Genomic DNA, 23,081 nt, shown 5'->3' with positions numbered 1-23,081 from the left:
AAACCCAGGCATTAGTATAGGGACCTAATGCATGCGTTCAGGTTTAGGCAAGCTTACTCATCAGAGATCTTAGTGTACTTCTGTCGTCAGAAGCTCTGCATGAGTTATGCAATACAATATCAAGTAATACTTGCTCTCAAAGATTGATCAGAGTCCTACCTTCTCTCACTCTCAATGATTAGTCATAATCCTAACTATGTACTTACACTATATTTAATTCCTATGATGTCTCTGTCTCCATCTGTTTCCTGAATGATGGAAGGCTGCAGTAACAGTGGTCTCTGGTGGGAGTGTCCTCTCAGTCAGTGGTGACCTCGTCATGACTCACCGCATTGTTCGCACGCACACACACACACACACACACACACACACACACACACACACACACACACACACACACACACACACACATGCATATTGACACCATACAGACACACACTCATACATAGACATTGTTTCTCAATCTGCTACTCTGTTAATTATCTATACTGATTGCCTAGTCACTTTTACCCCTATCTACATGTACATATTACCTCAATTACCTCAACTACCTCATACCCCTGCACATTACTCGGTACTGTAATCCTTGTTCATAGCCTCATTATTGTTATTTTATTGTGTTACTATTTCCATTATTGATTTTTTACTTTTTAACTCTACATTCATAGGAAAGCCTAAACGTAAGTAAGCATTTCATGGTAAAGTCTACACCTGTTGTATTCAAAGCATGTGACAAATAACATTTGATTTGACCCCTTTGGCCCCTCTCACATGTTCAGTCTTCAGTCTCCCAACAACACACACAGAATCCTGGACCCCCATGCCTACCAGTGGGCCTGGCCATGTGGTCACTGGGGAGATAGTAGCCTAGACTGAAACTGGCAGATCTCTTGTTAAACTAGTGGTTTCAAACAGCAGCTTAAACAGGAGGAGGTAGATGAGCAGACCCAGTATTGGCTGATCTGTAAGAAGATTAACTACTCTACCGCAGCAACATTTAGTCTGCTAACTAATACAATACAAACATGTTCTGATAATAGTTGGGCTATTTAGCTGAACAAAATCAGTAACATTTTTGAGCGCAAACGTATAAAACGAGTAGATGAAAAGTAGCTTATTAACCTTAAAGGTTTTCTACATAACGGATGGATGCTCTCTTTCTATGTGGGTGCCGCTCTGTATTGTGTGTTGCGCGCGCCATCTCCCAGCCACAGACCATCGCTACCCTGCCACGCCCCGCCCCGGGCGTAAGGGGTCTCCCCCATAGAATGTAAAAAAAAATATGTCTCTCCCGTCAACAGCTTGAGCAGATAGAGAAAGAGAGGAGGAGTATGACATCACAATGGCCCGCCCATTCAGCATTAATCTACATTTTCTATGGGTCCCGAGTGTGTATGTGTGTGCAGTTGAACAGTTTCGAAGGAGCAAAGCAGAATAGCAGGCACACCTAAACGGAGAAGTGATCTGGAGACGCACCAATGAGGCTAAAAACCACTTTGTCCTGTTAATGATTAAACTAGTCCATTTGGAGAAGTAACGTCGGGATCGAGTTTAGGTAGGTGTGTGTGTGTGTGTGTGTGTGCGCGCGTGCGCGCGTTTTTGTTCTGTCTGTCTGAGTGCACAGAACACAAAGCAGTGCGTCTGCTTTGGTTATAACATATCCATTGGGCCGCGTGTAGTGCTCGATATATAATAATCTAGTTTTGTTTAATATTCTTAAAACAAAGCCGCGATGATAAGTGTTGTATTGGAGGTTATAGAAAAAACTGAAACTCGGGGCTCATTGTTGCTTCAGAAGCGCATGTTGTTTCGCTTACGAACGGGACAGTGAAGAAAGAAGCAGCATAGATTTAGAATCAGACCGTTGTTTCGCCCATCTGTCTGCCTCCAATCAATCCTTATAAACTTGAGGAAGTTTAACCTATGAGTTTATGGAACATGTTAATTGAAATCTTATGAAGCATTGTGTGTGAGTGATCTTCTGTACTTATTTGATATCGACAGATAGGACTGCAGGCTACATATTGTTACTGAAGTGGGCTAAGATTCTCCCTTTATCAGGTAGGTGCCTTTTGTTATTTTGGAGTTGGATAGCTGAGGGCTAAGTGATCAACTGGTTATGAGGTTGTGTGTGTCCCAGTGTTTGACAGCATCATATAGACAGGCCATGATGAACTGCTCTGCTGTCTGGAGCACATGACACACTGGTTTATCACTGTCAACCAGAAATCCACTGTGTGTGTGTGTGTGTGTGTGTGTTTGTGTGTGTGTGCAGTCAGTAATAACATATAGACAAGGCTCCTTCTGACAGCTACAGTAGTCAAACTTTAACCATACTCAACTCAGACGTCTCATATCTATCAGACAGAAGTGAAGCAAGGTATGGGAGAGAGTCAATCTCGGGGTCCATAAAGTATTCTCTTCTACAGATACTAGCTGGAATTGCCCTCGGAACTCAGAACCACATCTTACATGCAATGTCAAGTCTGTCAGGAGAGTCTAGAGTTTAAGTAAACAAGTCATTGGGTCACAGAGGAAATAATTGTCTTGAGTCATTTCTTTGACGTTCACCAACAGTAATCAGATGCTGCCAGAGAGTTGGTACGGGATAAATATGAATATTGGGTGCGCAAAAGAGAAGGAGATGGGAGAGATGAGTGAAATAGATGAATAAGAGAAAGGGAGAATATGAATGAGTGAGTTGCACTGTGTTCCAGGGTAGAGAGAGTGAGTGAGTGGGGACGAGAGGGAAGTGCCAACACATGTGCTAGTCATTTAGGAGGCAGTTTGCTTTACATCTGTTTTCTGATCTTTCAACTACCCCCTCCTTTTCTCTCTTTTTCTCTCTCTATCTTGCTCTCGCTTCCCCTGACCCTGCTCTTTCCTTTGTTCATCATGTTTCCCGCATGGGACACACACACACACACACACACACACACACACACACACACACACACACACACACACTGGTAGGGTTCTCTATGGAATGCAGACATATCATCCCCAGTGATGTATCAAGGATATACATTACCAACTGCAGCGTGCAGCAATACGCCACAAATACATGTCTGTCTCAGGTATTCTGGAATGGAATGTGTCCCTGTCGCAGGTATTCTGGAATGGAATGTGTCCATGTCTCAGGTATTCTGGAATGAAATGTGTCCCTGTCTCAGGTATTCTGGAATGGAATGTGTCCCTGTCTCAGGTATTCTGGAATGGAATTTGTCCATATCTCAGAATGCACATGTGTGTTTAGGGCCCTCTGGGTATATACTCTACATTAATCAGTGTGCCATATTTCTCTGTGTCGCTGTGCGGTTGGAGTAGGACAACCATGCTCATTAGTCAGCAAACTATCCTGAGCAGACCTATACTGCCAATGCTGCACATACCTCCCTCTAGCTCTCTCTTGGTCTAGTTCTCTCTCTCTTGTTCTCTCTCTCTCTCTCTCTCTCTCTCTCTCTCTCTCTCTCTCTCTCTGATTTAGTTTCCACTAACCTCCTCCCATATGATTAGCATTTATGAGCAGGAAAGTCTACCTTGTTGCTTATGTGTCTTTGTCTGTGTGTGTAAGTCTGGGTCTGCGTATGCGTGTGTTTCTTTGTGTGTTTGTATCTTTATCTCTATCAGAGTGTGTGTGTCTGTCTACTGTAACAGCAGTGTGTGTGTGAGTCTCTGCTCTCTTTGTTTGCAGTAGGGATCTTCATGCTATGACAGTCCCTCTCTGCACTACCATTGAAAACTTCCTGATCTGATACAAAGAACTGGTCTTTTAGGATCTGTCTCAGATGACTCCGCTAGAGTTGGAGGTTGTTAGTCTGATTGCCACATGCTCCACATATATATTTGTCTTTGGATAAAATCATCTGATCATGTCATAATAAAGACTTGTCGTTGTTATGTGCTATACAACCACTGGTTCACTGACAGTAGATCACTTTGCTGAATATGATCTGGATATATGTGTATAGGCTAGGCTAGGCTAGGCTAGGTTAGGCTAGGCTACATAAGATACAGTGCAGATGCAAAGTTTGGTAACATAATGATTCTGTTACCAAACGTTGCATTTATACTGTTCTTCAAGTAAAATGTGTTTTTGTAAAATGTTAAACGTAGTCCTTGTGCATGGAGTTGTATGCTGTGTTAAAAGTTTTGAATCAGCGTAATTCCTTTACCATGGAATTGCCCATAACCTATAAGCCACGATTCAATGCTTCATGCAATGAAGTGATAGAACCCTAGAACACAAAGGATTTATTTACACCATGCTGGCGCTATGGTTGCCATGGATCCGCATTATGGCGGCACGGGGAGGAGGGGGGGATCTCTCCCCTTCCTTCTGTGTGTACTAGACTTGATGATAGAGCTGAGGGCTGGAGGCGGTCACACACCTGCAACATGTTTTACTCTCTCTTTCTGCCCTACAAATGGTGTTCAGTAAGATGAATACAACAAAAGATGGGGCCATACCGCATGTGCTTACACACTTACACACCAACACAGTTTTATTATTACATATTCATACACTACCTCTCTGAATAATGTTTATGGCATGGAACAAAGACATGAAAGCATGCACACACACACAACTTGTCTATGGCTCTGCACTGATTTCTCTTCATTGGTTTAGGAGCCACAATCAGAATGAAGTACCATTACCACACCAGCCACTCTGTATTTAAAAGAAAATGGCTTTACACACTGACACACACACACACACACACACACACACACACACACACACACACACACACACACACACACACACACACACACACACAGAAACACAGAGAGACTTTAAAAGCTCCCCTTCCAACAGTAAGAGAGCTCGTCGGGCTTAAGGATACAGGAGAATGGGAGTCTGAGCTACATTCATTAGATTAACACCTAGGTTGAATCATATGATAAGACATATGATCTTGTATTATTAAACACACACACACACACACACACACACACACACACACAGTCTTTGTTCAGAATGGAGGTACATGACCGCATTACTGTACTCTTTGAGCTCAGTCGGAAACTAAAGTCACCGAGTAGGCCAACTAACTAACTGTCCATAGTTATTATAATGGGCAAGAGTTTCAGAGCCGTAATTTGTATTTGTATTTATTATGGATCCCCATTATCTGCTGCCAAGGCAGAAGCTACTAATCCAGGGGTCCAGCAAAATTAAGGCAGTTTATACAATTCTAAAAACATTACAATACATTCACAGATTTCACAACACAGTGTGTGCCCTCAGGCCCCTACTCCACCACTACCACATATCTACAGTACAAAATCCATGTGTACATGTGTGTATAGTGCGTATGTTATCGTGTGTGTATGCACACCCATGCATACCCCACAAGACATGCCACCAGAACAGAACAGAAAGTCCAGAACAGACTATGGGAGGCGCACAGTACTACATAGTCCATGACTACATGGAACTCTGTTCCACATCAAGTAACTGATGCAAGCAGTAAAATTAGATTTAAAAAACAGATCAAATTACACCTTATGGAACAACGGGGACTGTGAAGCAACATAAACATAGGCACAGACACATGTCAACATGTAAATACCTCTCATAAATGCAAGTAGTGATGAAGTCAATCTCTCTTCCACATTGAGCCAGGAGAGATTGACATGCATATTATTAATATTAGCACTCTGTGTACATCAAAGGGCCAGCAGTGCTGCCCTGTTCTGAGGAAATTGCAATTTTCCTAAGTCCCTTTTTGTGGCACCTGACCACACGACTGAACAGTACACCAGGTGCGACAAAACTAGGGCCTGTAGGACCTGCCTTGTTGATAGTGCTGTTATTATGGACAGACTTCTCCCCATCTTAGCTACTGTTATATCAACATGTTTTGACCATGACAGTTTACAATCCAGGGTTACTCCAAGCAGTTTAGTCACCTCAATTTATTACAAGATTTAGTTGAGGTTTAGGGTTTAGTGAATGATTTGTCCCAGATACAATGCTTTTAGTTTTATAAATATTTAGGGCTAACGTGTTCCTTGCCACCCACTCTGAAACTAACTGCGGCTCTTTGTTAAGTGTTGCAGTCATTTCAGTCGCTGTAGTAGCTGACATGTATAATGTTGAGTTATCCGCATACATAGACACACTGGTTTTACGCAAAGTCGGTGGCATGTCATTAGTAAAGATTGAAGAAAGTAAGGGGCCTAGACACCTGCCCTGGGGAATTCCTGATTCTACCTGGATTATGTTGGAGAGGCTTCCATTAAAGAACACCCTCTGTGTTCAGTTAGACAGGTAACTCTTTATCCACAAAATAGTAGGGGGTGTAAAGCCATAACATATACATTTTTCCAGAAGCAGACTATGATCAATAAAATCAAAGCACTGAAGTCTAACAAAACAGCCCCCGCAATCTTTTTATTATCAATTTCTCACATCCAATCATTAGTCATTTGTGTAAGTACTGTGCTTATTGAATGTCCTTCCCTATAAGCATGCTGAAAGTTTGTTGTCAATTTGTTTACTGTAAAATAGTACTGTATCTGGTCAAACACAATTCTTTCCAAAAGTTTACTAAGGGTTGGTAACAGGCTGATTGGTTGGCTATTTGAGCCAGCAAAGGGGGGTTTACTATTCTATAATATTCTATTCTAGCGGAATAACTTTTGCTTCCCTCCAAGCCTGGGGGCAAACACTTTCTAGTAGGCTTAAATTGAATATATGGCAAATAGGAGTGGCAATATCGTACGCTACTATCCTCAGTAATTTTCCATCCAAGTTGGCTGACCCCGGTGGCTTTTCCACACTCACTTTACGTAATCAGACTTATTTGCCATTCCTTTTGCTTCATTCCTCTCAACTATATCATTTTAACATTTTTTATCAATCCACGGGGATTTAACAGTTTTTACAGTCATTTTATTAATGGGTGCATGCTTATTAGTAACTGGAATAAGCAATTTCATAAATGTGTCAAGTGCAGCGTCTGTTTGCTCCTCATTACTCACAACGGACCAACAAATATTCTTTAAATCAACAACATAGGAATCCCTACAAAACGTATATCATTTTAACTACTATATCATTGTGTCAACCTCTTATACACTATATTAGGCCCAGCCTTTGGAACTTTGGTTTTCCCAGATATGGCTATTATATTGTGATCACTACATCCGATGGATCTGGATACTGCTTTCAAGCTAATTTCTGCAGTATTAGTAAAGATGTGATCAATACATGTTGATGATGTCATTCTTGTGCTGTTAGTAACTACCCTGGTAGGTTGACTGATAACCTGAACCAGGTTGCAGGCACTGGTTACAGTGAAGCTTTTTCTTGAGTGGGCAGCTTGATGAAAGCCAGTCAATATTTAAATCACCCAGAAAATATACCTCTCTATTGATATCACATACATTATCAAGCATTTCACACATTATCCAGATACTGAATGTTAGCACTTGGTGGTCTATAGCAGCTTCCCACCAGAATGGGCTTTAGGTGAGGCAGATGAACCTGTAGCCATATTACTTCACAGTATTTAACATGAGATCCTCTCTAATCTTTAAAGGGATGTGGTTCTGAATATAAACAGCAATACCTCCACCATTGGCATTTCTATATTTTCTGTAAATGTTATAACCTTGTATTGCTACCACTGTATCATCAAAGGTATTATCTAAGTGAGTTTCAGAGATAGTCAGAATATGAATGTCATCTGTTACTAGCAAATTATTGATTTCACAAACCTTGTTTCTTAAGCTACATATGTTAACATGGGCTATTTTTAGCACTTTTCTTCAGGGATGCTTACTTGTTTTCATTGCTTTACTGAGACGCTTAGCAGATGTAGATATGCTCATGTTATTTATATTAGTGCAGGTAAGCTGCAGACAGTGGACTTCCTACTAGGGCACACTGCCTCAGTGCTAACAGTATAACTCTGGTTCATAGGCACATGAATACTGCATTCAATAGCTGTAGGATCATCAGAGGCATTCAGGGCAGTTAGAGGGACATAAGTTAGGTTACTTACATCGTGTCTTCCAATGCCCCTGGGATAATGTACATTTGTTGAAGCATAATGACAACTCACTGACACAATTGTAGGGATTAACTGAGCTGGGCTTGGGTCAATGATAAGTCATTGTCTCAACGCAGCTTTATAATGCTGTGAAAGAATCCAGGAACCCAAATGATTTGAGTGGATCCCACCTCCTTATAAAACGTGTTTTGTTTCCGAAAGGTATCGAAATTGTCAACAAAAGTTACACCCATTGAGCTGCAATAATCACATAGCCAGTTGTGAAGAGAAAGAATCCTGCTAAAGCGTTCAATTCCACGATTCAGAGGGCACAGGGCCAGATATGATGGGCCTTTTGTTAGTGTCTAGCAGAGAGTCAATCAGCTCTTTAAAATCCAGTTTCAACTGTTCAGAGCTGCCCTTCATAATGTCATTAAAACCACATGGACTATGATAGAATCGATGTCCATGTCCTGACGTAGTACATCTGGAAGCAGCTTAGTAATGTCATTTACTTGAGCTCCGGGATAAGACATTGTTTTGCACAAGGAACGGTCACATTTCTTACCATGGAGCTGCCCAGAACCACGGCTGGCGAGAAGGATGAGGAAATCCGTCCACTCCCATGCTTCACAGGATTTGAAGAACCATTTATGGACTGGCGAGAGGCAGGATAACTTGAGCCGTTGCTCCCAGTGCCTGGTGCAGGCCTCTGACAGATGGAGAAGCCCCGCTTGATCCAGAGCAGGGAAGGAAGATTGTCGACTTCAAAATCGTAATAGTAGGCACTGAGGCTGCAGACACAGGCACCAGGACAGTGAAACTATTCGTTGTCTGTTTCCGCTCCGGGCCTCTCGTTGGGAATGTAGACTGCTTTGCGGGAGGCCGCTGCCTTCGACTTCCACAGCTCGTAAATTGCGACCATCGTTGATTGCCTTGCTCCTCTTGCTGTGCACCTTTGACTCTGCTATCAGATGGGGGAGCTCCGGGCAACACCGGCCAGTCAGATAATGACAAACGACAAGTCGGAGATGCACCCAACAAGTGCAAACGCTGTCCAGACACCGGCATAGAAAATGTTAACATTCCACTCTGCGTTTTCATCAGTTTCTTAGTAGACTGGAAACCTGTGTGATCAAGGAAGCCACCTCAAGCCTATAATCCTCGGGCAAGCAAACAATTGCCGCATTGGAACTCTGAGTGATCCGTTTTTTCCCGAAACAAAGTTTAGTCATACAGCTCCCACAGAGCTGGAACCGTTCATTTATTTCTCCAGACAAAGAGGGCTCCATTGCAAAACTCATCTGGTACCAACTTCATTAGCTTGATGGCTAGCAGCTTAGCGTCTCTGTCAAGCAGTATATTGAAAATAGCTTGTTGACAAAAAAGATTGAAAAAAATGTTTGCTACATTACAACTCCTGATTTGTGCTGCAATTTACAACAAAACACAAAAGAGAACAAAGACACTGTATGATGATAACTCCTGGTTGTTTGGTGACCAATGTGTTCAATTAGTGTTTGTGTTTGTGTATCATTACCCTGTTCTGTGTGTGAGTGTGTGTTTGTGCCCCGGTGGTGCATGTGTATGTGTATCTGTCTGTCTCTCTCTGTTATGGTATCAAACATGTTGCCAATGGAACAGTTGTTGTTGTTGCTGTTTTTTTGCAGCAGCATGTAAACAAAGGAGACCTAATCCGCGCTACCATACCCTCCATCCAATCAGGGCTTAGCTCACAATAAGAGATCTGCAGGAGTCTGACTGTCTGTTCTAACGGTGTGTGCGTTTGTTGAAGTAAGGTCATTCCTCCTCGCGGTGGTGTCTGACCCAAAGTGAAGAGATATGGTTGGTCAGATATACCTTCAGCATTCCTATGCACACATGTGTTGGTCCCAGCTGTGAGGGGGTATATGTGACCCATAGAGCTGCCATTGTGTCAGGGGGACAGGAGAAAGGGACAGCTGTCACCCAAAACAGCCCCCTCTACCCCACCCCAATCATTTGTGAGGCAGGTGTCCAGCAGGGGTGTCGGTGTCCGGGGGGGCTTTGATTTCCCCTTGTCTGTCTGGAGGACAAGATATGGTTAGTTACACAGCCACCTGTGTATTTCACTCTACTATCCTCTGTTCTCTGAGGTGTGTACTGTATGTGTGGATGGGGCCGTGCTCCAGTATTACAACAGTTCTGCAGGTTCATCACATTCCTATGGCGGGACTCAAACTGATGCCTCTGCTCTTTCAATGAGCTCCATTCACTCTTTATTCTGCCTCTGACCCTGCCAGTCATAACGTGTGTGAGTGTGTGTATGATAACACAAGCCTCTCCTTGAAAAATAACCCTTAACAATGGGGGAGGAACATGACTTCACTTTTCCCTCCCAGTATATCTATTTCGTGTCAAACTAAGAGATAGGCTAAAGCTCACGGCTAAATACCACACTCAGTGCCTCAGAAAATCTGTTGAGTTGAACTAAAACAGACAGTTTATCTTCACAGGTTTCAGAGCTACATTGTGTTTTAATGTAGAACTGGGACCAGAAAGTTAGCTAGTTGGTTAGTTAGATAGTTAGCTAGTTGGGTTGGTTAGTTACTTAGTATAACACAGAAAGCTCCTATCAACAGGATGTTGTGATAGAGTACACATTAAGTGGAGCCATCTCACTGTACAGTGTGGAGATTACCCCACAGGAAGATACCTGGGTGTGGCAAAGAGAGGGAGAGAACATCTCTGTACAGATAGGTTTATGAACAAAGCTACATATATCCTTTGCTATAAACCCAACGTTGAATTGCACTGAATTCATTATACTGTATGTCGGGCAGAGATGAGCGTTTGAATCAAGAAAGTTTCCTTTCACGACCTCTACAAGCCAAAACGTGAAATTAAATAACCGGGTGGTCCTTTTGGCGGGAGGAATGTGAAACAATATATCCACCGGAAAGTATAATTACATCATGCGCACAAGATGAAAATACATGCACTAGCACATGCTTCAGGTGATATAAATCTGAACACACTACCAGAGCTTTGAAAAGTTGATGTAATTATATATATTTTTATATATATTATCTGAAATTCCTACCGCCATAAGACCAACCTCATGGGCAGCCGTTAACATTTCATTTTATTCAATGTTCTGGCTTGTAGAGGTCGTGAGAGGAAACTTTCCTGATTCAAACAGTCATTTCTGCCCGACATAGAATTCCATCCTAACTGGAGCCGCTCGTACACTCTGACCATGGCATGTTAAATGCTCAGGTCATGGTCGGGAAATGCTGCTGTTGCACTTTCACTTCCCAGAAAAGACAAGTTTGCACAAGCTGCAATGGACAAGAACTGTGTACTTGAAACCAACATTCTCTGTGCCTGTAGACATGATGTTGTTGTGTGTCTCTTGGCTGGTAGCTGTACTGCTAAATCCCTCAGTGGTAGGCTGACACTGATAGGGTGTGTTGTACTTGGGCTGTCTCACTGTTTTCACTGTTCCCTGAGGAATGACATCAGGGCTGATTAGAGTTCACAAATGTTCCATTTCACTGTTTCAGTATTCCCAGTGTTATGAATTTACAGTCTTACAGGGCTCCTCCTAGTGAACTGAAGTGATGCTTGTAGTTGAGTTCACATTCCTAGTGTCTGACACAGAGCATGCCTGACATGACTCACTCAGCTCTATGAGTGAGTGCGTGTTCTGAGAGAAGTCTGATGTATAGAACCAGAACCCCAATTTGACATCATCCAGTGTGTGTGTGAAGGGAGCGGTGATCTCCCAGCAGTCATTCAGGGAAGAGACCCTAAAATTCCAGCCCTCTCCTCAGCCCCTACTATTCTAGCTCTGGGACAGGAAATACTAACCAAACCTCAGCCACCCGAAACTCATTCTGGGTGTGTGCGCTACGTGTGGGAACCTGAGTGAGAAACAACATCTGAGCTGCTAAATGTCACTGTTCCACATATTCCTCCGTTCCCCCTCCTCCTCCTCATCTCTCCATCTCTCCTCAGTCAGTTAGAAGGCTGTATATCGCTATCTTTTTCTCAGGGTTTTCTTCATGGCTAAATGTTTTTATTTATTTTTTATTTCACCTTTATTTAACCAGGTAGGCCAGTTGAGAACAAGTTTTCATTTACAACTGCAACCTGGCCAAGATAAAGCAAAGCAGTGCGACACAAACAACACAGAGTTACACATGGGATAAACAAACGTACAGTCAATAACACAATAGAAAAATCTATATACAGGTTGTGCAAATGTAGTAAGTTTGGCGACGAATATGAAGCGAGGGCCAGCCAGCGAGAGCATACAGGTCGCAGCGGTGGCTAGTATATGGGGCTTTGGTGACAAAACGGATGGCACTGTGATAGACTACATCCAATTTGCTGAGTAGAGTGTAAATGACATCGCCGAAGTCAAGGATCGGTAGGATAGTCAGTTTTACGAAGGTATATTTGGCAGCATGAGTGAAGGATGCTTTGTTGCGAAATAGGAAGCCGTGATTATAGATTTACTTTTGTATTGGAGATGCTTAATGTGAGTCTGGAAGAAGAGTTTACAGTCTAACCAGACACCTAGGTATTTGTAGTTGTCCACATATTCTAAGTCCGTCCAGAGTAGTGATGCTAGACGGGCAGGCGGGTGCGGGCAGCGATCATTTGAAGAGCATGCAATTAGTTTTACTTGCATTTAAGTGCAGTTGGAGGCCACGGAAGGAGTGTTGTATGGCATTGAAGCTGGTCTGGAGGTTTGTTAACACAATGTCCAAAGGATGGCCAGAAATATACAGAATGGTGTCGTCTGCATAGAGGTGGATCAGAGAATCACCAGCAGCAAGAGCGACATCATTGATGTATACAGAGAAAAGAGTCGGCCCGAGAATTTAACCCTGTGGCACCACCATAGGGACTGCCAAAGGTCCGGACAACAGGCCCTCCGATTTGACACACTGAACTCTATTTGAGAAGTAGTTGGTGAACCAGGCGAGGCAGTCATTTGAGAAACCAAGGCTGTTGAGTCTGCCGATAAGAATGCGGTGATTGACAGAGTCGAAGCCTTGGTCAGGTCAATGAAGACGGCTGCACAGTATTGTCTTTTATCGATGGCGGTTATGATACCGTTTAGGACCTTGAGCGTGGCTGAGGTTTACCCATGACCAGCTCGGAAACCAGATTGCATAGCGGAGAAGGTACGGTGGGATTTGAAATGGACGGCGATCTGTTTGTTAACTTGGCTTTCGAAGACTTTAGAAAGGCAGGGTTGGATAGATATAGGTCTGTAACAGTTTGGGTCTAGAGTGTCTCCCCCTTTGAAGAGGGGGATGACCAGTGGCAGTTTTCCAATCTTTAGGGTTCTCAGACGATACGAAAGAGAGGTTGAACAGACTAGTAATAGGGGTTGCAACAATTGCGGCGGATCATTTTAGAAAGAGAAGGTCCAGATTGTCTAGCCCAGCTGATTTGTTGGGGTCCAGATTTTGCAGCTTTTTAAGAACATCAGCTATTTGTATTTGGGTGAAGGAGAAATGGGGGAGGCTTGGACAAGTTGCTGTGGGGGGTGCAGAGCTGTTGACCGGGGTAGGGGTAGCCAGGTGGAAAGCATGGCTAGCCGTAGAAAAATGCTGATTGAAATTCTCGATTATCGTGGATTTATCGGTGGTGACAGTGTTTCCTAACCTCAGTGCAGTGGGCAGCTGGGAGGAGGTGCTCTTATTCTCCATGGACTTTACAGCGTCCCAGAACCTTTTGTAGTTTGTGCTAAAGGATGGAAATTTCTGTTTAGAAAAGCTAGCCTTTGCTTTCCTAACTGCCTGTGTATGTGTGTGTTGTGTGTTGCTGTGGGGGGAAAGGGAGCATATCTCTCCCGCTCACTCTGAGGGCATCAGAACTACATGAACAAAGTAAAAGGGGTTCTCTCAACCTCCAACCTTGCAATAAGCAAGTGTAATTTCCCATAATTTAGATTATTTTTGTCTAAATTATCTCACAACTTCCACTCAACTGTCATTGTTCCACCATCACCATGGTGACCAGTCATCTCTCACACCCTCGGCACCAGGCCAACAACAGAAAGTTTGTGTGTGCATGCGGACATACGTGAGTGTGTGCGTGCATGTCTGTTGAAACTTGTAGTGCTGCTGTTAGCTCAGACCCAATGAAGGGCAAGCAATGCTGATGCAATAGCCTAGTGCAGCACTCTGTGTGCAGTGCCAGGACTGTCATTCAATTAGCCCTAATGCAGCCTGCAAGGGTAGACACAGGGATGCACACGCACACCTCCTTTATACACACACTCACACCGTCAATCCCTCCCTTCCTTCCTCCCTCTCACTCTTTCCTACTTAGAAATACAAACACAAATGGACACCCAATCAGAAAGTACTCACCCATTAGTTCACTCATTAGTATTGCTTTGAGATGTTGACAGCCTCTGATTCTCCCTGTCTCTATCTCTCTCTGTTTATTTTTACCTTTCACCCCTCTCTCCTACCCGCTGGTTTCCCAGTGTCACTCACACACAGGTTGTGAGGTCATAGTCGCGTAGAGGTCGTGGCAGGGGTGACATGCAAGGAGTAAACAAGAAGATGAAGACTGCAGTTTGACTCCTCTCCTGTGTGAGCAGTACAACAGTGTCCTCTGACCATATAGCAGTGTGTTTACAGTGTTAGTTCCTCTGTGTTGAGGTTGTCAGACATAACTGGATCTCAATTGCATACTTGTCTCGTCCTCTCTACTTGCCTCCTCCTAGGTCCCTCTCCTCTGATCTTCTCCTCCAATGGGTTTTGAGAGGGAGGCGAGAGGATGCGAGAAGTATGCAATTGAGATTCTCCCATAAAAGCCGTCTGGTTCCTACACCTATAAAAATGAAGGAGCTGTTTTAATTGGGGTGCCTGGAATAGCAGGAAGTGCACTCCTGAAAAGTAATGTACACACACACACACACACACACACACACACACACACACACACACACACACACACACACACACACACACACACACACACACACACGGTGTTGAAAGCTGTTTACTTTACCTTTGACCTATAAATGGTGATTGGGTCTTAGTGTTGACAGATATGTCCCACAGGATAAGATGGGAGGGTGTGTGTTTTACTGTCATGTGTGTCACCTTCCTAGGCAAAGGATTCCTCTGTATGACCACACAGACGGTTGAGTGACTATCTAGATGGGAAAAAAAGGACAGAGCTCTCTGTGACAGTATTGTAGTGCACAAGTCTGGTAGCAGTATGTCACACCTCTCTGAATGTCTGTCCCAGGCAAGAAGGGAGAGGACATGTCTCCATACTCTAAAATGGCTTCCTTCCCTTTTATTATTAAAAAAAACCACAGGTAGATTTTCCGAACTATATTTTCACCAGTTCGGTCGTCCCTGATAATTGATCACGAAGAAAAGGAGATGAGGATAGTAAAAGCAACTGTAGACCGTCTGGGACTTTAGAGGGGATAGGAGGTGAGCCTTGGCCCTTTCAACTCCCTATGTCACTTCCTTTTCCCATGAGGCGAGGTGGTGGAAGTGCCACCAGATGTGTTAAGCCAAACGGATGCTTTCTTAACACCCCCCACCTGCTTGCCCTGCTACCCACCGCTGCTCACACTTACGGTTATTGCTTTTGATGTACACAATCAGCACATGCACACACACAGCAAAGACACGCATACACACAGTATGCATGAGCACACACTATTGCCTTCAAATGAAATACACAGGGGTTATGTGTATTTCTGATGACAAAACGTTTTGTTTTGTTCAAGTGCAATGTCTGCACATGTATACCCCACATGGTGTAAAACACAATAGCATCATCTCTCACATAATGGGATCGAAATATCATCTTTCTGTTTTTCTTTGTCGACTGTTCCTCTCTGAGGATGTTCCTCTCATGCAAATTATTTATCGACTGTTCCTCTCATGCAAATACTTAGTACATCTGGCCCTCATCAAGAGAAAAAAAAACATTCAAAACGTGTGGGAGACATGGTTGTTTATCCGTCTCTTTGTTATGTAACTGCCTCTTTGTTGTGGTCTTCTCTGGGATGTGAGGCAGCAGCGAGCTCTAGTGGTGAGATAGAAACATTACATATCTTCAGGGCACTTGTTTTTAATGGGACATACAGTATTACAGCTCCATGCTTGTGATGTTATTATTGTTGTTGTACCTTCAACACAACGGCTAACACACAGATTCAACTTTCAATTTCTGAAGTTTAGAACTTATGTTTTTTTATTTTTTATTATGAAGTAGGCTGCAGGCGTATATTGCAGACGGGGTGTTTTTGGCCATGTAGTCTACACTGCGTGATGCTGATGATCCATTCTGAGAAATGTTTCTTATGTCATAGGCTATGAAATGTTACTATTACCTAAGTAATGCCCACAGTTCTAACATCTCAGAGTACTTTTGGCCTATGCTACTAATTCATAGAAACCCATACACATTGGAATGCGACCAATTACACACCTAGCTCACCTTTGAACTCTGAGAAAGAGAATAGCTTGTTGTCGGTTATTTAACATTTCCAGAGAGAGAGTGCGTGTGTGTGTGTGTGTGTGTGAGTGAGGGGAGGGCGTGTGTGTAGTGGGCTGCTATTAGATAATAGTGCATCTCATCAAAGCTCATTCCAGCCAGAGGCTCCGTTCTCCCCTCAGTAGGACAGCTGCGTGCACACAGACCAGCAGGAGCTCTTCTGTTTTCTCTTCTCCTGTCCAGAGGTCATACCAGGCTATTGATAGTACAGTAGCACTATTATTATTATTATTATTATTATGACTTCAAATCAATAGTCCAGATGGCAACTATGTGTAGAATACCAGTTTTTCCTCACCTCCTGCAGGGTAAGTTGGAGAGTTTGTAAAAATGTGCGTTGTTTGATGAAAACTTGACGCCTTCTAGCCGGTCTTATTATGCAAATGTTTTACCGATGTAAGTGTATCTCATAACTTTTTATACCTGGCTATGGTAATGAATGGATACTGGGTTAGATTTGTGCATGTCTGTGTGGGTGCTGTTATCCTGATTGTAAGTAGTTGTGGCGTTATGAAGTTATCTGTGTCGGGATAGCCATATTTCATGTTCTATAATGAGTTTTCCAATACAATGGATTGTCTCCAAGGGAGAAAATGGTCTTGGACACACAAATCAGCTGTAGGCTATATGAAATAGATAGAACGTCCAACATATAGGCTACTATCCATACATAGCACTCATTCATTTGGTGGCTGCAAGAAATTGTGCTCTGATGATCTGAATAGATTACCAAATGTATGAAATGGAAATGTGTAGCCTTTATATTTGGATACTGAAAGCAGTTTGTGAGAATAGGTCATGAGATGAACTCCCTGTTTGATGATTGATGTCTGATTAGCTTAGCAACGAGTATTGTATGTGTGTAATAATATAGCCCAATGCAATCTCTGTATAGTATTTTAAATACAGAATATCCATACAAAGATGTGGAGATTTGTATATGTTTGTATTGTTGTTCTCAGAGCGGCATTTGAGAAACCTGCAGTGAGAGCAGTCTGTCTGTATGCAGATATGGTTCTCCTTATGGAGAATAGAACATTCCTGTGGAGGAATGGAATGATTATGTAACTCCAGACTCTGCCATCAGTAGTGGGGGTCGTAATGTCTGGGCACAGAAACACACAATGCCTTAAAACAGCTACATGTAATGGTGCCTACAGTGAGGTGTGATTTTAGAATGTGTGTGTGTATGTATGTGAGAGAGAGAGAGAGAGAGAGAGAGAGAGCGTGAATGTGTGCTTGTGTAGTTAAGCATGATAGTAGTAAATAAATCAAGTAAATGAATCATATAATAAATGACTAATAACATAATGAATCCCCTCAGATCGGTGTGTGGACCCAGGTCTGTCTCTGTCTCTGGGCAGGAGTGTAATGGCTGAGCCGGACTATCTGGAGGGGGACTGTGAGGAGCTGATCAAACCCAAGAAGCTGTTGAACCCAGTCAAGAGCTCCAGAAACCACCAGGACCTCCATCGAGAACTCATGATGAACCAAAAGAGGTGAGGGGACTGTGGGCAACACTGGGGCAACACAACACACACTTCACCTCTCCTTCTTCCCCTCTGTTTCTCCTGTTTCTACTGCATTTTCTTTCCCAGTTGTCTGATTCCCAGATCCCTGTCTTACTCAGAGGGAAACTGTAAACACGTTTCTATTCATCAGTGGAGGATAAACACCAGTTGAGCTTCCATTGACTGACCCACAAAGGGCTTATCACTGTGTTATGGTAGACATAAACCCTGGCCCTGACTGAGGATGGATGAAATCCAAGACAATGAGGGTGGTTATGAACAGTTTATAACCCTCACCTTCAGCTCAGACTTTTGACTGTGCGATCTATCAGAGGTTTATGATCACCTACTGTTTTTGTTGATAATCCAGTGTTTCCTCGGGGTCAGATAGGTTGTCCTACGTCTATTGGTTAAGGTTAGGATAGAGGTTTTAGTCAGCTGATCCTAGATCTGTTGTTAGGAGTGTGTGACAGCGTTCTACTGCAGTGTGTTGCTATGCTATGACATCCTGTATCGGGGAGACGCATCACAGTAGTGTTATGTAAACCTTAATGCATGAATCTTTAATAAGAACTATTATTTAAAACCTTTAGTGCATTCTGCTGTCTCAGAACTATTACGTAAAAACATGCTCTTTACTGCACAGAAATGTTCCTCCTACCCGAACACTTTCAATATTAGTATAGCACAGAAGCACACGACAATCACAATCTATAACTTCTACAATCTATAATTGTGTTTCTGGTGGAAAGCTCTGCCTCTGCACTGAGTGGGTGGGTAAAATAAATGGGTGGGTCTTGGTAAATTCAGAATTGTATTTTAGATTATTTTTGGCTGAATGTTTTTGTAGTACCTTCAGTTGCCACTGGGAAAGATGTAAGTTATAGAATGGACCGTGGCAGCAAATCACACTGGTTATGAGTGCATGCTCATTTGCGTTCATGTGTGACTGAGTGTGCGTGTCTTTGACAGCCTCAGTGCTGACGCTCAAGTCTGTCTTTTCTCATGCTGAATAGACAGATGCTCAAGGCCTTGTTGCTATGCTATATATAAAACACACACAAACACAGTGTGTACTGTTGACAGATGTTACATCACTGTGCCCTGTCTGTTAGCACGCTGCACAGAACCATGCGCATTATGATCACAGGGCTCTGGAGTATGGAGGGTTGGAGAGAGGGGGAGAGAGTTGGAGGGAGTGGGTTAGGGGTGAAATAGAGATGGACAAGGATTGTGTTTGTGTTATGTGTGTTTCAGTGTTGGTATGAGGTATATACTTTAGACTCTATTGATTTAGAACTGATATTAAAGAGGAGATGTTTTGACTGGGTTTTAGTATTCTTTGTGGAGGAGATGAGGGGAAAAATACGTAGGAGAGAGGATAGGGGACGAGAGATACAGCGGAGAGAAGAAAGAGGTCAAATTATAGAGAGGAGAAGGAGAGGAAGAAGATGGAGAGAAATGTTTGGGGTGTAGCGGATTAGTGATGATGAGAGAGATGGATGGTTGAGCGAAAAGAGATGGATGGATAGAGGGAGGGAGAGAGAGGGAAGGAAGGGAACGTTGTGCAAGGAGGATTAGAACACCATGTCCCGCAGAGGGTCTCTCACTCTCCTCAACTACCTATGATGTTTAGTCACATACATACGCGTGTGCACAGAGAAGAGACGTTTAGAACTGCATCTTTGAGACTCTAACTGAACCTCTTTTGAAATCACTTACTCAGGTCAGGCTGAAAAAAAGTTTAAATGTACAGGGATGGAGGTCAGGCTATATATAACACACACATGCACACCACAGACTATTCTATCCTATTAGATATTGTCTATTCAGAACACTCATTTACGTTCTCCTGTTTTTGTCCTACTGAACAACATTTTAAGTTAAAACCAGGGCAATCAATAATGTAGTTAGACACTGCATGAATGAATTGAAAACAAGACAGTGTTTGAGGGTTCAGATTGTTTTTATATAATGGTAATATTGTAGTCATCTCACTAACAGGTGTTTGTACTCAGATGGCCCTGTCCTCTTTCAGATTGAATATCTGAATCCTAAAACCCGAACTTTACACAGTAGCATAACAACAAAACGGAAATGCCTGTTTCATCAATGGCATGCCATCTCTGGCAGAAGGGACAGCTCAATGAAAGAAAGGGATAGCTATATTAGGAACGAGGTTGATGTGATTTGTAGACAGGCGGATACATTTGATTGATTGATATTCACTAATTGTGTGTCTCAACACTGATCTGTGTGTGTGGTCAAATCAAGACCTGCCACCATCATACATTTCATCACATAATCTCAATCTCCTAATCCCAATGCCAATTCCTGTCCAGTCCAGCCATGGCCCCTAGCTTGCCTAAGATTACTAGATGTGGGCTAATCTGGGATGGCTTAGCTTTATGTAACTTTCTCTGAATATGAAGTGATGGATAGATCAGTGATGGATAGATCAATGTAGAACTGCCTGTCTCTGTCCGTACTGTAATCAGGTCAATGATTAGTTGTCTGTGTCTGTGTAAGTAAAGTGCCTTGTGCTGTGGAAGTACTATAATAACATATGTGATTGGTTGCTTCTCCAAGGGGCCTAGCTCCCCAGAACAAACCAGAGCTCCAGAAGGTTCTGGAGAAGAGGAAGAGAGAGCAGGTCCTCAAGGCCCAGAGGGAGGAGCAGGAGGCCCACACCAAGAGGAGCGACCTGGAGATAGAGCTCATGAAGAGACAACAGAAACTGGAACAGGTAGACACACACACACACACACACACACACACACACACACACACACACACACACACACACACACACACACACACACACACACACACACACACACACACTGTGTTACTCAAACACACCCAACACTGTAAAGATAGACAGACTGAGAGCATTTGAGAAAATAAATACACAGAGAGAGAGGACAACTGGGGATCACACACACACACTAACATGTACTTGTACTAACATGTAACCTAACTTTCTTCTCTATCTTGTATGTTTAGCTTGAGTTGGACCAGCAGAAGGATGAGGAGGAGCAGGAGAACACCCCTGAGTTTGTGAAGATGAAGAGCAACCTGAGAAGGACCAAGCAGGAGGCCAATGGGGAGGAACTTACCACTTAGGGAGCCACGGGGGGTGTGTTTGTGTGTGTGGAAAAATAGAAAGCAACTGTGTACTGTACATAGAGGAATGTTTGTGCATATGTGAGTGTGTGTGCCTGTGTGCAGATTCAATGGCACATGTTATCTGATATGGACTTCCTGATTTATCTGACCCTGTTGAGAAAGACTTAAAGACTACAGACCAATTTGTCTGCCCACTACAGACCAGCAGTACTACATACCTCTTTGTCTGTCCACTACAGTACTCACCCCACCTCAGCCAGAGAGGAGACTTAGCCACCTGTACTCACCTCAGCCTCTCCACTCAACACACGGACAGAGAGGAGACTTAACACGGACACAAAACACGGAACGTGCTACACGTGAAGAACAGCCAGTCAATCTTCTGGGGAGGTCTGATGCAGGGACCAACAGAACCAACACAGAGTTTCCATTTCCTCTGTCTCTTGTCTTCCCCTCTTTCTCCTGTCCACCCTTCTCTCCGGCCACAGAAAGCTCTCCTTTATGTTGTTGTTGTTATTGTTGTCGTTGTTTTCATTTTCAGAACCCAGAATGGAAAAGTGGACACTGGATGGACTCTTGAAGCTGTGTTTTGTAAAAATGCCAAATTAATGTACTGTTGTTATTTATGTTTATGTTTTTAGTAATTTAGCCCCATGTAGGGAGATAGAGACATCTCAGATTAGTTTTACAGCTCAGTGTGTGGAGCATGAACAGAGGGATATACTATTAAGCAGGATCAATGAGTCAGCCAGCTAACTTTGATAAACAACCAGAAATAACTTTCGATTTTCTGGTTAATTAAGAAATTCTAATTTTAGATCTGTGTTTTTGGTTGTTAAGTCAATTAGAGCATGCCATTTCAAAAGTATAAAAAAGTAAGTTATTTCAGAATATTTGGGCAAGTTAGCTGGCCAACTAATTGATCCTACTTTGTAGTATATCCCTCAGGAGAGGACAAGTGTGTGGTTGTGTGAAAAGAACACCCAGCTAGTTTTTTTTATTTTCAACATGCCACTTCTTCAGCTAATGCTATTTGAAGCAATACTAGAACTCCCCAAAGTATGCAAGTGGTCTTTTCTTTCTATAATTCTAATAAATAGGTTTTTTTTATGAATAAAGGGGATATTAAATTAGTCTTATTTTGGATGTGAGGTCGGCAGAGATGATGTCATATACCAGGAAGTAAGTGCATATGGGAGCCAACTGTTCCAATAATTGCATTTGGTTCTATGCCTCATTTATGTGCTTCTCTGAATCTCTGGGTAAGATTGAAAGACAATCCTCTCCTCTGTCCCTCTGCAGACCTAACATCTTATTTTAAATAAATATCATTTAACTGCTCACACTCTTCTGTGTGTCGTTCTTCAAAATGTGTTTATATTTACTGTACCAGTCAAAAGTTTGGACACACCTACTCATTGAAGGATTTTTCTTTATTTTTCTACACAGGAGAATAAGACATCAAAACTATGAAATAACACATATGGAATCACGTAGTGATTGTGTGTAAAACAAACAAAAAATAGATTTGAGATGTGAGATTCTTGAAAGTAGCCACCCTTTTCCTTGATGACAGCTATTCACATGCTTGGCATTCTCTCAACCAGCTTCACCTGGAATGCTTTTCCCTGTCTTGAAGGAGTTCCCACATATGCTGAGCACTTGTTGACTGCTTTTCCTTCACTCTGCAGTCCAACTCATCCCAAACCATCTCAATTGAGTTGAGGTTGGGTAATTGTGGAGGCCAGGTCATCTGATACAGCATTACATCACTCCATCTTGGTCAAATAGCCCTTACACATCCTGGAGGTGTGTTGGGTCATTGTCCTGTTGAAAAGCAAATGATAGTCCCACTAAGCGCAAAACCAGATGGGATGGCATATTGCTGCAGAATGCTGTGGCA

General features: G+C 42.8%; 1 protein-coding gene across 6 annotated transcripts; it reads left to right on the top strand.

The window, feature by feature from the left end:
- Positions 1-1,285: 1,285 nt before the first annotated feature.
- On the top strand, positions 1,286-22,519 carry LOC106561200 (protein FAM107B). 6 transcript variants are annotated; one of them, XM_014124892.2, is made up of 5 exons: positions 1,374-1,555; positions 2,005-2,061; positions 17,903-18,037; positions 20,639-20,795; positions 21,056-22,519. In XM_014124892.2, exons 3-5 carry the CDS (start codon positions 17,910-17,912, stop codon positions 21,173-21,175), a joined length of 405 nt encoding a protein of 134 aa, XP_013980367.1. In that variant the 5' UTR covers positions 1,374-1,555; positions 2,005-2,061; positions 17,903-17,909; the 3' UTR covers positions 21,176-22,519. The 6 variants fall into 6 exon arrangements, with proteins under 6 accessions (XP_013980365.1, XP_013980368.1, XP_013980367.1 ...); XM_014124891.2 differs by having other exon boundaries at positions 17,863-18,037; XM_014124889.2 differs by lacking the exons at positions 1,374-1,555; positions 2,005-2,061 and adding an exon at positions 15,014-16,846 and having other exon boundaries at positions 17,863-18,037; positions 21,056-21,188; positions 21,418-22,519.
- Positions 22,520-23,081: the final 562 nt, after the last annotated feature.

This window comes from Salmo salar, chromosome ssa10 (genome assembly GCF_905237065.1).
Source record: "Salmo salar chromosome ssa10, Ssal_v3.1, whole genome shotgun sequence".
In the NCBI taxonomy this organism is placed as follows: Eukaryota; Metazoa; Chordata; class Actinopteri; order Salmoniformes; family Salmonidae; genus Salmo; species Salmo salar.
Note: the sequence above shows the minus strand (reverse complement) of the source record. Positions and strands in the feature narration are given on the sequence as shown.

What these genes read in the sequence shown, in the direction of transcription:
- LOC106561200 (XM_014124889.2), top strand. Translation starts at nt 16,801, where the DNA reads ATGGCAACTATGTGTAGAATACCAGTTTTTCCTCACCTCCTGCAGG. An exon ending in CTCATGATGAACCAAAAGAG is followed by an intron (nt 18,038 to 20,638) that starts GTGAGGGGACTG and finishes TGCTTCTCCAAG; the next exon opens with GGGCCTAGCTCCCCAGAACA. An exon ending in GACAACAGAAACTGGAACAG is followed by an intron (nt 20,796 to 21,055) that starts GTAGACACACAC and finishes TTGTATGTTTAG; the next exon opens with CTTGAGTTGGACCAGCAGAA.